This window comes from Martes martes (genome assembly GCF_963455335.1).
Source record: "Martes martes genome assembly, chromosome: 6".
Classification (NCBI taxonomy): Eukaryota; Metazoa; Chordata; class Mammalia; order Carnivora; family Mustelidae; genus Martes; species Martes martes.
The window spans coordinates 15,845,827-15,858,118 of NC_137893.1; the positions used below are offsets into that span (position 1 = coordinate 15,845,827).

The following is a 12,292-nucleotide window of genomic DNA, read 5'->3' on the forward strand; positions in this document are numbered from 1 at the left end:
GACAGGGGGCATTTTGGTTGTGAAAGACACAAAAACAAAAAGAAGAAACACAAAGGAGATGTAAAGACCATGAACACAGCGGGCAGTGTCAAATCATCCCATGTTACTTTGGAAATTTGTCTTTTCACTTGTTGTGAGAAGAAGATAAATGGTAAGTGCATGAGCTAGATAAATAAGACTGTCCCTAAAAAAAGACCTTAAAATTTCTTTCCCCCAGAGATTAAGCATAACAATTATAATGAAATTAACTTGTTTTTCAAATCCTCTGTAGATGGGAACACTTATTAGTGATGTGAGATTTGATACTCAGTAGTTCCCCCTTATCCATACTTCCAGTTTCCCCATGGTCCATGGCCCCTCAAAGCAGGCGACCCTCCTGCGTCAGAAGGTCAAGTCTAGCACTAGGTCATGATGCCTATGTCGTTCCCCTCACTTCATCTCATCATGTAGGCATTTCATCATCTCACGTCATCACAAGAAGAAAGATGAGTACAGTACAATAAGATTTTGTGAGAGAGAGAGATCACCTTCCAAGAACTTTTATTAGAGTCTATTGTTGTGATTGTTCAATTTTATTTTTAGTTATTGATATTTAATGTGTTACTGCGCCTAATTTTTAAATTAAACTTTATCATAGGTCCGTACGTCTAGGAGAGTAGGTGTAGGATTCAGGAATACCTCTGGCTTTAGGCACCCACTTGTGGTCTTAGAACGTATCCCCATGGATAAGGGGGGTTACTCTACACAGATCTTGGTCCCCTCCAAACTCACACACAATCTTCGCAATCTGTATAATTCATAAAATGATGACATGAGGAGTTTAGAACTTGCTATATATCGCCAGGCCTGGAATAGCATGTAGAAGGCACTTGGATTTTGTTACTTTCCCTAAGTAATCTTTAGAAGCCCCTATTGTTGTACCCATTATAAATTAGTCTTATCAAGTCATTAAAGGTTTCAAAAATAATCTTCCCTGAGCATTCTTGTTTTCATATATGTATGAAACATATATATATATGTATATATATATTTGGAAATATTAAAATGGAATATTTTATTATTATTAAATATTAAGGTTTTCCTCTGTATCTCATTTTCATAATATACAGTCAGACTAGGACATCAAACCATTAATACTCCAGCATCTTCCTTAACTAACAACTTCTTTCAAAACTGATGTAATGCAAGGTCATCGACAAGGGACCTCCCACTGTGATGCGTTTGCCAATATTTGGTCTTTAGCCGAAATACTTTTTAAAAGAACAGCAGCAGCCCACCAAAAGAACACGATGTCTCCAGAAGCTCCTAAGAAGCAGAATGTCCAGGTCTATCAAAAAAGACCAGCAGTACTTTCCTAAGCAGGTAATGACGCGGTAACCTTTTTGATTATTCACCCTAAGAAAGCTGCTCTGGTATTAGGAAACAAAACACAGCATTTTCCTTTTGCGTGGTGGGGAGTTGTCTGTGTGGATCTCCCACCAGCCAGGCTGGCCAGAATAAACAGATGTTTCATTACGTGGAGGAGCCAAATTCCCCTCCACTGCATACACAGAGCTGATGACCCCCACTGGGGTCATCTGAATTCTAAATGACCAAGCAGAACTTTTGCAGACCCCCCACCCCTACCCTCACCCCTTCTAGGGCCAGCCCTAGGCAAGGCTCTGAAGTAGGAGAAGCTTGCTCTGGACCACACTGGTGGAGTCTCCCCTCCCCCAGGTATTATCTCAGTCGAGTGTCCTGAGGTCTCCCCTCCCTCCACCCCTGCCCACCTGGAACTCTCTCCTTCCAGGGTTGCTTCCCTAGGCTTGGCCACCTCACAAAGATTCCAAGGACATGGGGAGTGCCCTCAAATAACCTGCCCAAGACACAGAGCGAGAGAGCTGCACGCCTGACTCCAAGTTCTATGCTCTTTCCGTTGCCTACAGTGTGTTGAATGGCTCTGTAGGCTTAAGTAGTTGGAAACTGACTCTTTAATTCATTTTTCTTAAGCTCAAGAGTTTACAAATTGTTTGTGGTGGTCCTTATTTCTTCAGAATCAAATCGTCAGGTATGTTCTATTTCGGGTCCCGGAAAAATTTTAAAATGCTTAAAAGTATTTAAAAATTTTTAAAAGTACTTCAGATAGTAACATTTTGGAAAAATTTTTATTTAGAGAGACAGAGTGTGGAGTGGGGGGCAGAGGGAGAGGGAGAGAGAGAATCTTAAGCAGGCTCCACACTTAGTGCAGAGCCTGACCTGGGGCTTGATCCCATGACCCTGAGATCGTGACTTGAGCTGAAATCAAGAGTTAGACACCTAACTGACTGAGCCACGAGGCGCCCCTATGGTTTACAATCAGTCTTCAGCAAAATGTAGCACCCTGTGTGTGTGTGTGTATACACGCATGTGTGCATATATACATACAAACGTATACATATAAAAAATTAAAAACCACCAAAATAATCAAAACCAAGGAACTTTTCATTGACCATAGCATGTTTCTTTGTAGTTGTTAAAGTAGAATAAAAAATAACTTTATTCTTTGCAATACAACAATGTCCTCTATTTAATAGGCAACACAAAAGAGAGAGAAAACCACCTCTGTAAAAGCTTTCAAATTGATTTCTAAAATCACCATCACACTATCAGTGGACTCAGCTTCATGCCTGCGAAGAAGACCCTGAAACCATTTACCTGGAGACCTTTCTCTGCTGCACAGGTTTTTAGATCCCTGGACTTAAAAAGTGCTTATAAAACTATGCTCATGAATCAGTGATTCAGATTCTGAACACTGGTTGGCTTCAGATTCCTTTTGTGCAGTTTGCACAGAGGTGCCGTTGTTCAGAAACACAGCCACAAAGCGAGCTCAATGGGGCTGAAGAAAAACAGACCGCGGGCTCGCGCATGAATGCGTCCCCCCAAACAGGGCAGTGTACACACATTTGTGTGTGTGTGCGTGTAACTAGTTATTCAGAGTGCTTTAGTGCAAGATGAACGTGTCCAAGTGTCATCCTCTGATTTCAAATTAGAATCTGTAGATTTTCTTCCCAAGCTGGCAGCCTGCCATCCCCACAGGCCTCAAGTGGCTCGTGGCTTTGGGGAGAAAGGGGGTCTCAGTTATGGGACACTCTGCTGCTCCCGCCCACCACACTACTGTGGGTCTCTCGGTTTTAAGGTGGATTCCATGGCCAGAATTCCTAGACCCTCAACTTAAACCATCAAAGGAATCACTTAAAGGATGTATAGACTTAAAAAAAAAAAATCTTTATAGAGGGAAGGTGTTCTATCATAGTCTCTGTGATCTGAATTCTCCCTCATCACAACCTGGAAAAATAGCCGGGGCTTTGGACACCATTTTAGACTGATAACCACTTTTCCATACTCTCTGCATAACTTACATAAAGAGGACCCCAAGTTTACCTGATTGTTTGTGAAAGTGGCCAGGAAAACCATAAATTCACATTTTTAAAAAAGATTTTATTTATTTATTTGACAGAGAGAGATATCACAAGAGAGGCAGGCAGAGAGAGAGAGAGAGGAGGAAGCAGGCTGCCCGCTGAGCAGAGAGCCCAATGCGGGGCTCAATCCCAGGACCCTGGGATCATGACCTGAGCCGAAGGCAGAGGCTTTAACCCACTGAGCCACCCAGGTGCCCCTAAATTCACATTTTTAAGGTGAAAATTCTAAATTTGAATTATAACTTCAATGGTTTTTCTCCCTTCTTTCTTCCTAAATACTGTGACTACAATAAGTACACTTGGTCACCATACAGACATTTTCATACAAAATCTCCCTCCATTCATAGAGGACACATTTTGTTTCAAGAAACCTTCAACAGCCAGATATAATTAATCAGTGAAACCTGAGGGTCAGATCTATGCAAAACAATAGCAACGAACATTTGAGCTCTTGTGTTTCTTAGGCATGGTTGTGAGTACTGGAAATGCACTGTTCCATTCAGTTCGTTTAAGAGTTTGATGATCCGCATTTCAAAGATGGGCAATTTGAGGCTCACGTAAGCTATGTAACACATCCCAAGTCACACAACTGCTAAGCACAAAGCCAGTTCTCTCCAGATCTGCTTACTCTAGTGTTAGGTTCTCAACCACTGCCCTGTGCTTGAAAATTTCAAGGGAAGGGGAATCAGTAGTTTTCTGTGTAAAGAAGAAATACTTTTGGCAGTCTAGGATCCTAGTCTGTACAACAAAGAGATATTTCTAGTAAGTTCCCAAAACTTTCTACACCCTTACCTCAAACAAAGACCAACTAAAGGCAACACAGCATCTAAAAACCAAAGAATAACAACAACAACAACAACAACAAAGAAAGAAAGAAAAGAAAAGAAAAAAGAAAAAAAAAGGACAATGAGCTGGATTTACAGCTTTCAAGAAGTTTCTCCAAATGGTCAAATATGAAAAGTTACATATGCAAAAACATCAAGCTAAATTCAAGTTCTAGGAGCATAAAGCATTGAGCAACTTCTTTGTAATGAAAATGGAAACCAGGGTCAATTTTCAAGTAGGACAAATATTGTTCTTTGGAACGGAAACTTGTTGCTGCATCTCACCATGGAGCAAAAGGCTTATAAACTCCTGAAAAAATAAGGTTCACATGGAAACAAAAACACAACAGGAACTCCAATATGGAGACGGACAGATGCTGCCTGTCTTCTCAATTCCTTTAAAAGCCATCGTTGCCTATTAAAATGTCAATGTAGAAATCATAAAATACCAATAACTCTAGTATTCCAGAGGAAATGTTTATGCTGAAGATTTTAAACGTTGGTTTTATAAAAATTTACTAGCAAGGAAGATTGATGGAAAATGATGACGTCTAAGGACAGGCAGGCCCGGTTACTAGGAAGTCACAAGACTGTATCTAGAAGTCATGACCACACAGTAATGGCTAATAAGGACAGCTAACACCTTCGATTTCTCACGATGCGTCAGGTGCCATTTTGAAGATTTTTTTAAAAAATGTAAATTAACTCACATCATTCTCACATCTCTAAAAGGTAAGTATTACTTCCAGCCCTATTTTGCGCTTGAGAAAAGGGAGGTACTGAGAGATTAAGTAACACGCCCAGTCATACAACCCGGAAGTAGTAAAACTGGAACCATTGGAACCAGCTGGTCGGGGAACGACAATTTTACTCCCTCGTCTCTGACAACTCGCCGTGCAAAGCCCTGCCCACGAGGACAGGGACTGTCCCCACAGAACTGAACTAATTGTGGAGAGAAAACAGGAATTTCCGCCATGTTCCTCCAGTAGAGCGTCTTAGGGCTGGACTTGTGGTGCCTCTCCCTGGTGGTTGACAGCTCTGTGGGCGCGCCAGAGCTCCCGGGCGAACTCTCAGAAGCAGGGAGAAAGATGAAGACGGCTTCTAACCCTCCATTTTCTTGACATGTTCTTTGCGTCTTCTTCCATTTTACCCCCACCTCTCAAACCAGTCATGAGCTCTCTGAACTCCGGCCCTGGACTGCTCCTGCTCTGTATCCCCCCGCACCCCCACTCCAGTTTGCACCAAGCAGTTGCTTCATAGAGGCTGTTGCATGATTTATGTGTGTTGTGGACATCTTCCCACGGAGGCTGAGCCCTGAGCTGAGTCCTCAGGGAAGTGATGTGTGAAGAGACATGGAAAGAAGGGGTGAGAAGGCAGCCACAGTGGTTGTGAAGAGACAGAACTCCTGGGGAGTGGTTGGCGTGAACCAAGGAACTGGGCTGGACTGTGACCAAACAGGGCAGTTACTGATGCGGGACCTCAGAGCCTATTCCGGGGAATTTGGAGATCGCTCCGTAGGCAATTAGGATCACTGGCCGATGACACCCGGGAGGAAGCAATCTGCCAAGGGCTTTGTTTGCTGACACGAGAGCTTCCAAGTCCCAGAGTTAGAATGATCAGAGAGAGAGAGAGAAGCCAAAAGTCAAGAAGCAATTTCCAGGAAGGGAGAAGACAGTGATTAAGTCACCCATTTTATTTATTTGATTTTAACATGCTGCATGGTGGGCTGCCGGTATCCAAAGCAAGCCATCTTCACACTGTTCTGACAAAGCAGGTAGAAACGGAAAGACTTGCAGAGAGGCGGTGGACCAAGTGAACTCACTTCTGTCCCTCGGGGCAGTGAGCTCTGGGGAAGCTTCTGTGAGTTTCCACAGCTCTGTTTTCAGGAGGGCTCATCTCACGTCCTGAGCCCAGACTGAGGAAGAATAATCAGATGGAGAAGGCCATGGGCACTAGAACACAGTGGATGGTAGCGGGGGCTGGAGTTGGCAAAGCTTAGGATTGAATCCAGCTGGGAAAATCATTACTACTCATGGGAACTTGGGTAAATTCACCTAAATTCACCTAAACCTGCCTTAGGTCTCAGTTGCTTCGTGTGTAAAATGGGGATGATTTAGTACTTACAGCAGATTGTTGAGGGGATTAAACGAGATAAAGGGGCATAAAGCATTTAATCAAGAGTCCCGGTACATAGATTTTCTAACTCGCATTTTTTTAGCTTCCGTATTTGTTTATTTGATATCCATTCATTATGAGGCCAAACTAATAGCCAAAGTTGTTTACATCTCCCCTGTGGTCCAGAGCCCTTAGCTGGAACCACCTCTACCTAACTCATATGCACCTAACCAATACTTCCCTGCCCTACTCATCCCAGGGTCAGGGACCAGACAACTGGGCATGGCCGTATGCCCCAGGGCCTGCTGGTATTATTCAGCCCAGCCAAGCCTAATCTGCCCTGCATGGGCAACCCCATGGAAACCCCAATAAAGGCTCAGCCTAGGCTTTCCTCTTGCTCTTTTCTGCCTCCCGACTGACTCTGGTGCTTTGGCCTGCGGTCCTGGGTGGCAGGCCACGCAGCTCCTTTTGGGAAACGTAAGTAATAAAAAATCTCCTTTGAGTGCCATGATTCTGTCTCTTCTGTCACTCAGTCGCTTCTACAAATTAAAACCCCACACATACAACCATTGAGACAACAGAGCCCAGTAAACAACAGCCACGATAACCTTCCCACAGGTCATAAAATAAATCAGTTCTGTTCATGTCTCTTCTCTCCATCCCTTCTCTCCTGTTACTTTCGCGGTTTTGACCTGAATCATCGCAACAACCTCCTGAGTACGTCTTGCTAAATCCAATCTCTTGCTTCCTCAAACCATCTCTTTAGATGCCTCTCTTCTAAAACTCAGGATGTAGGTCCCCCTCTGCCAGGAAAGCTTGATACTGTTCCCTCTGGTCTAAAGATCCAGTCCAGCTCCTTATCTTGGCAGTTAGACCTTCCAGGGTCTGGCCCAGAACAGCAGCCACATTGGACAACTTGACATTGCCCACTAAGGTCACAGCTTTTCACACCTGTCTGTCTTTGCTCAGGCGTACCCATTAGTTTTACACATAGCAGCTGCTCCGTGAATATTTATTGAATCATAAGCCCTGTGATTATTCTAATTAAAATAAAGGACTCTTATCAAGTGGTTAATTACATAGTTAATAATGGAGAAATATGGGATAAGGCTTATACAAGCTCATTTACATGAAGAATAATTAGTACAGGTCAGAGTATAAGAGTCTGTTAAATTCTATCAGAAAACAGTGATGATATAAAAATTATTTTAAAGTGTTACTGCCATATTTAGTCATAACTATTAATTATATGATGGGGTTAATACTAATTTAGGCTTGCAAAGACAAAAGAATTTTTTGTTTGTAAACAAACCGTACACCTGTGAGATGTAATTTCCCTGTGTGCATTTTACTCATGCCCGAAGTTGCTAGGCCAAATACGGGGTAAGGTTAACAATTCCACTTGGAATTTATAGAAGTCTAACCAGGCTTCTTCAAACTCTTTCTGGTCCTAAAGAAAGAAATGGGCCATGACCTGGCTGGAAGGAACCCAGATGCAGCCCGGTCTCTGTTCCTTCAAGCCTACGCTAGACCTGAATGAGGAAATCAGGTTTGGGTAGAACTCACTCATATCCTCTCTAATGGCTACCTGAAACTCCTCCCAGGTCCTCAAGAAATATTTGGTGGGTTATCTGACTTTATCATCTGACTTTCCATCCAGCACAATTGTTGAAAAAGAAAGTTGGCTGAGTTTACAGCTACCTCTTCTTACTAGGTGGGTGGTTGGGCTTGGGGAGGAATGAAAATCATTTCATTGATACAAGGAGAAGCTGTTCCTGGCCGACATAAGGAAATGGTGGTTAAGAAAGAATCTTAAAAATTACTCAAAGATGATTACAGGCTGTCACTGAGCAATGAGGAAGGAAGAGCTTTCTTTTCGACTACAGGGTGCATAGCTCTACAGACAGAAATTATTATTTTATATTTAGGCCAATGGTAGTCTATATGCCTTTGAAATGTAAAAAGCAATAATAACTTAAGTACCTGGTATGACTTTCAAAAACATCAAGATAGATCCCACTGGTCATACAGGAAAACCAGGCCCCTTGCTTTGTAAGACCTTGCGTTTCATGGTTCTGAAGTCACTGGTTAGCATGTAGTCATTGAGTGCCTGCTCGACTAGGACATCGGGCATGGGGGACTCAGAGGGTGGCAAGCCACGGAGCTCTACCTGGGCTCACCATCTGGATAAGGAGGCAGGACCACATGGAAAGTGAATGAACGAGAGATATATGCTACCTCACAGCCAAGTCTTTTCAGTGTTCCCAGAAGCTTCAACAAAGCGTGGAAATTCTGAAAGAACCCATGTGCTAAAATGAACATGACTTCACTCAACAAAGCAAATAACTTAGTTGGAATTTAAAATTTGCAAGTGTTCGTCCTTGATTCGGTCTTGAGAAAGTGTGTGGGGGAAATTGCTTATAGCAGAGATGCCCTTTGACGGTTTTCAAGCCCTGATCAAGGGCATCATGTTGCGTGCCTCGACCTTCCGCCCTTGTCTTTGCCGACTTCTGAAGCAGTCAAAGCACAATTACAGCAGGTTTTAGGATGCTGATTTGGGGCTACCCTTATATAAAATACCCATCCTTACTGCATTTGGGCAGAACTGGCAGCGACATAGTTACAATTTTAAGTCTGAAGCTGTAAAGTGACCCAAATCTGCCTTCCCCTTTAGTTTCCTCACCCCTGTGAGGTCTAAGAGGGCTCGTTGAGCTGCATCGGCTTCTGCTTCAATTTCCTGTCCATTTCTGAGCTGGGTGTTGAGAAAGAACATCCACGTAGGCAAGGCCAAGAGCGGTCAGGAATTGAAAAGACTTGTCTCAGGTCACACTGCCTAGCAGCTGGGACACTCCGGTCACTTTCATTAAAAAAAAACAGTCACTAAACATTCACGAAAGGCACGAACTAGGGGTTGTCACGTTCCCTGAGTTAACTTTTACCATGTACCAGTGAAATATCTGTATCACATAACAGATCTACTCTTCATACTTAGTGATTCTATGGCGTGTGAAACAATGGCAACTATTAAATTTTACATCAAAAGAAAACATCATTGCTCTAGAGAACTAAGAACTAAAGCATCAAAACCATATTCTTTCTTATTTAAAGTGTCTTTCCCGGTACCTAAAAGTAAAACCTTAAAAACCATTCATCAATCCCTCTCGAGAGAAATTTGTTGAATAATTACTCTGCACCAGGACCTGGATGGGGCATTAGGATAAAAAGATTTTTGAAAAGATTAATCTATGGCCCTTGCCTTTAAAGAAAAAGAGTTCTTCTCGAGTAGGTTAGAAGTTAAGGTATATTTAAGGGAGGGAGAATAAAATACGAGAGAATTAAAACACAGTATCGCATCAGCCGTAAAAAGGACAGAAGTACAGATTGATACGCGCTATGGTTGACTCTTAAAAGCATTATTCTGCTAAGTGAAATAAACCAGACACGAAAAGACAAATATTGTATGATTGTACTTATATGAAATACCTAGGAGAGGCAAATTTATAGACAGAAAGTAGAAGAGAGGTTACCAGAGGTAGAGGGACAAGGGAGAGTTGTTCCTGCTTAATGGTTATGGGACTTCTGTTTGGGGTGATGAAAAAGTTTGGGGAGTAGATGATGTGGTGATGGTGGCATAAAATCGTGACTGTAATTCACAGCTGCTACTGGATTGTGCCCTTAAAAATGGACAAAATGGCAAATTTTATGTTATATATATTTTATTACCACTGAAAAAATGAATAATGTCACATACCAGAAACTATTGAATTGTACCCTTTAACTGAGTGAATTTACATTGTAAAAGTATAAATTGTATCTCAAGAAACCTGTTAAAGAAACCACACCATCCCTTTATTACTTTGTCATCTCGTAAAGCTCTGAGTATTGTTAAAGAAATTTACCAGGAGCAGAACCAGGTGATCAATGTTTGAAATACTATGACTCATCCTTCTTGCTGAATACCTAGGTTCTACAAATAATCACTAACCCTTTTGGCAGTTCAGAACGCAGAAGAGCCTTCTATTTTTTGCATACCTGGGTTAAATAACTGATTTTTCTATCTGGCAACGAATACTTATCGGACTCTTTTCAAAATAATCTCTTGGCCTGATTCTTGAATACAGTCAGCCTGAAAAGTAGGGCTGGAAACCACCCTCAGAACAAAACAAATGACAACATTGAGTTTTTGTACCGCTCATTCGTAGGTTAGCTACAGATCAGAGCATGCCAGCATCCAGAAAAATGCCTTTCTGGCATTTTCTTTATTGACTTTCAACACATATTTGTTGAAATGAAAGAACAGTTGTATTTACTGCTCAGACAGCTCTCAGGACCATGGGTCAGATAAAAGCATTTTGAGGGGCTGCAGGCCAGATCAGAAAGCCCCTGGGAGTTTATGAGTTCTGGGCTCAATGCTCGCTTCCTCTCCTGGCTCGGAGCTTCTCTCCTAGGTCAATCATCAGCAAGACCAAAGAGTTCCTTTCTAACTACGTATTGTTAAAAAATTCAAGGTCTAGACAGAACAGAACGAGGTCAGGTGTTTCAATAGTATTTCATTCCAGTGAAAATTTGTTTCAGAAAAGGCCACAGTAACATTCTGAACTCAGTTCACAGGAAAGTTAGGATTTGGTTAATAGTTCTATTGTCGCCTCAAAACAATTGTAACAGAAAAGAAAAATAATTAATGGGGAAACCCAGAAGCTAACTCTGTTTTACCTTGTTCCATCCCAGAGTTAATCAAGTGATGTGCTTTAGACTAGAATTTGCCAAAAGCCAGTACACCTTTTGTCCTACTGGTCAAATACAAGTATCACAGAACAAGGATGACATCTGAAAAGAAAAGCTGTGGGAGGAAAACAACATGGAAATAATGCCCTTCTCCTGGGTGACCACTGAGGGCACCAATGCCTTTGACGAGGAAAATAGAAAATGAACTGTCCACAAGCAAGCTAGCCATAATTTATAATAACCTGAGAAGAAAAACAGCCTCTGGACTGTCAGCTCTGTCTGAAGTGGGGGTAAGCTTGGGCACTCATCATCGCCTTCCTGAACCCTTAAAAAAAAAAAATCACAGGGTCATAGCCGAGCGTCAGACATACCCTGGATCTGAGGTCCATCTTGGCTCCGTGGAATAAGGAGTTTGGATTCAGGCCTTCGAGGGGCGCTTCGATTCCTCCACCCGCGGATCAGGGTCCCCACCATGGTCGTGGACAGCATGCTCCCCCCGGCAGCCGTGGCCCTCCTGGGCGACGGGGAGGGGTGGACAGTCCTGTCAGGCTGCCGCCGTCAGGAGAACCATGTCCAGCCGGGGCAGGACGAGGTACTACGCCCAAGGCAGACAGGTCCGGGCAGTTCGGCTGCCTGTGTCCTCCACCCACATTCTCCCTGGCTGGCGTTGTCTGCCCTCCCTCAGGAGGCCCTTGGAGAGCTTGGGAGGTGGGATGAGAAAAGCAGACGGTGCCCAGATGAAGATGAGGGAGACAAATAGAGCCAATCGATAGGAGGGGATGGTCCCGCCTTCTTTCCGGGAGGGAACATGTTTTTAAATCTTCCCTTTTCACTTAAACGAGCCTCATTTTTTACAATTTAAAAATGATGATGTGTGTGTAGGAGGGGAGGTGGGAGGCATGTACCGATGCGTCTGTTTCTCTTTTTCCGTCCTGTTTTTCTTCTGAGCTGCAACAGCTTTGGGGCAGTTGCTTTTCGGAAGGGAATCATTCTTCTAGATCAACAGAATTCATTCACTATCTATGAAGAACACTTCTAGTGTCCTGAGTGTTCAAGTCACAGAACTCTATCAGCTTTTGTGGTTGAGGAAAGTTGATTAAGGCAATTTAATAAGAACTGACAATCATGTAAACTCTCAAAGGCTTTTTAAAAATGAATTGATTCCAATGGCCTAGTTCTATTCTCTCTCCC

The 12,292-nt window shown here is 42.8% G+C and overlaps 1 protein-coding gene across 1 annotated transcript in view; it reads right to left on the reverse strand.

Moving 5' to 3' along the window:
• PLEKHG1 (pleckstrin homology and RhoGEF domain containing G1) overlaps positions 1-11,745 on the reverse strand; it is a 128,033-nt gene extending 116,288 nt beyond the window's left edge. Inside the window, exon 1 of the mRNA XM_080805229.1 lies at positions 11,473-11,745. Within this exon, the coding sequence (XP_080661355.1) occupies positions 11,473-11,590 (118 nt within the window). The 5' untranslated portion in view covers positions 11,591-11,745. The remainder of the gene's footprint in view (positions 1-11,472) is intronic.
• Between the last annotated feature and the right edge of the window lie 547 nt (positions 11,746-12,292).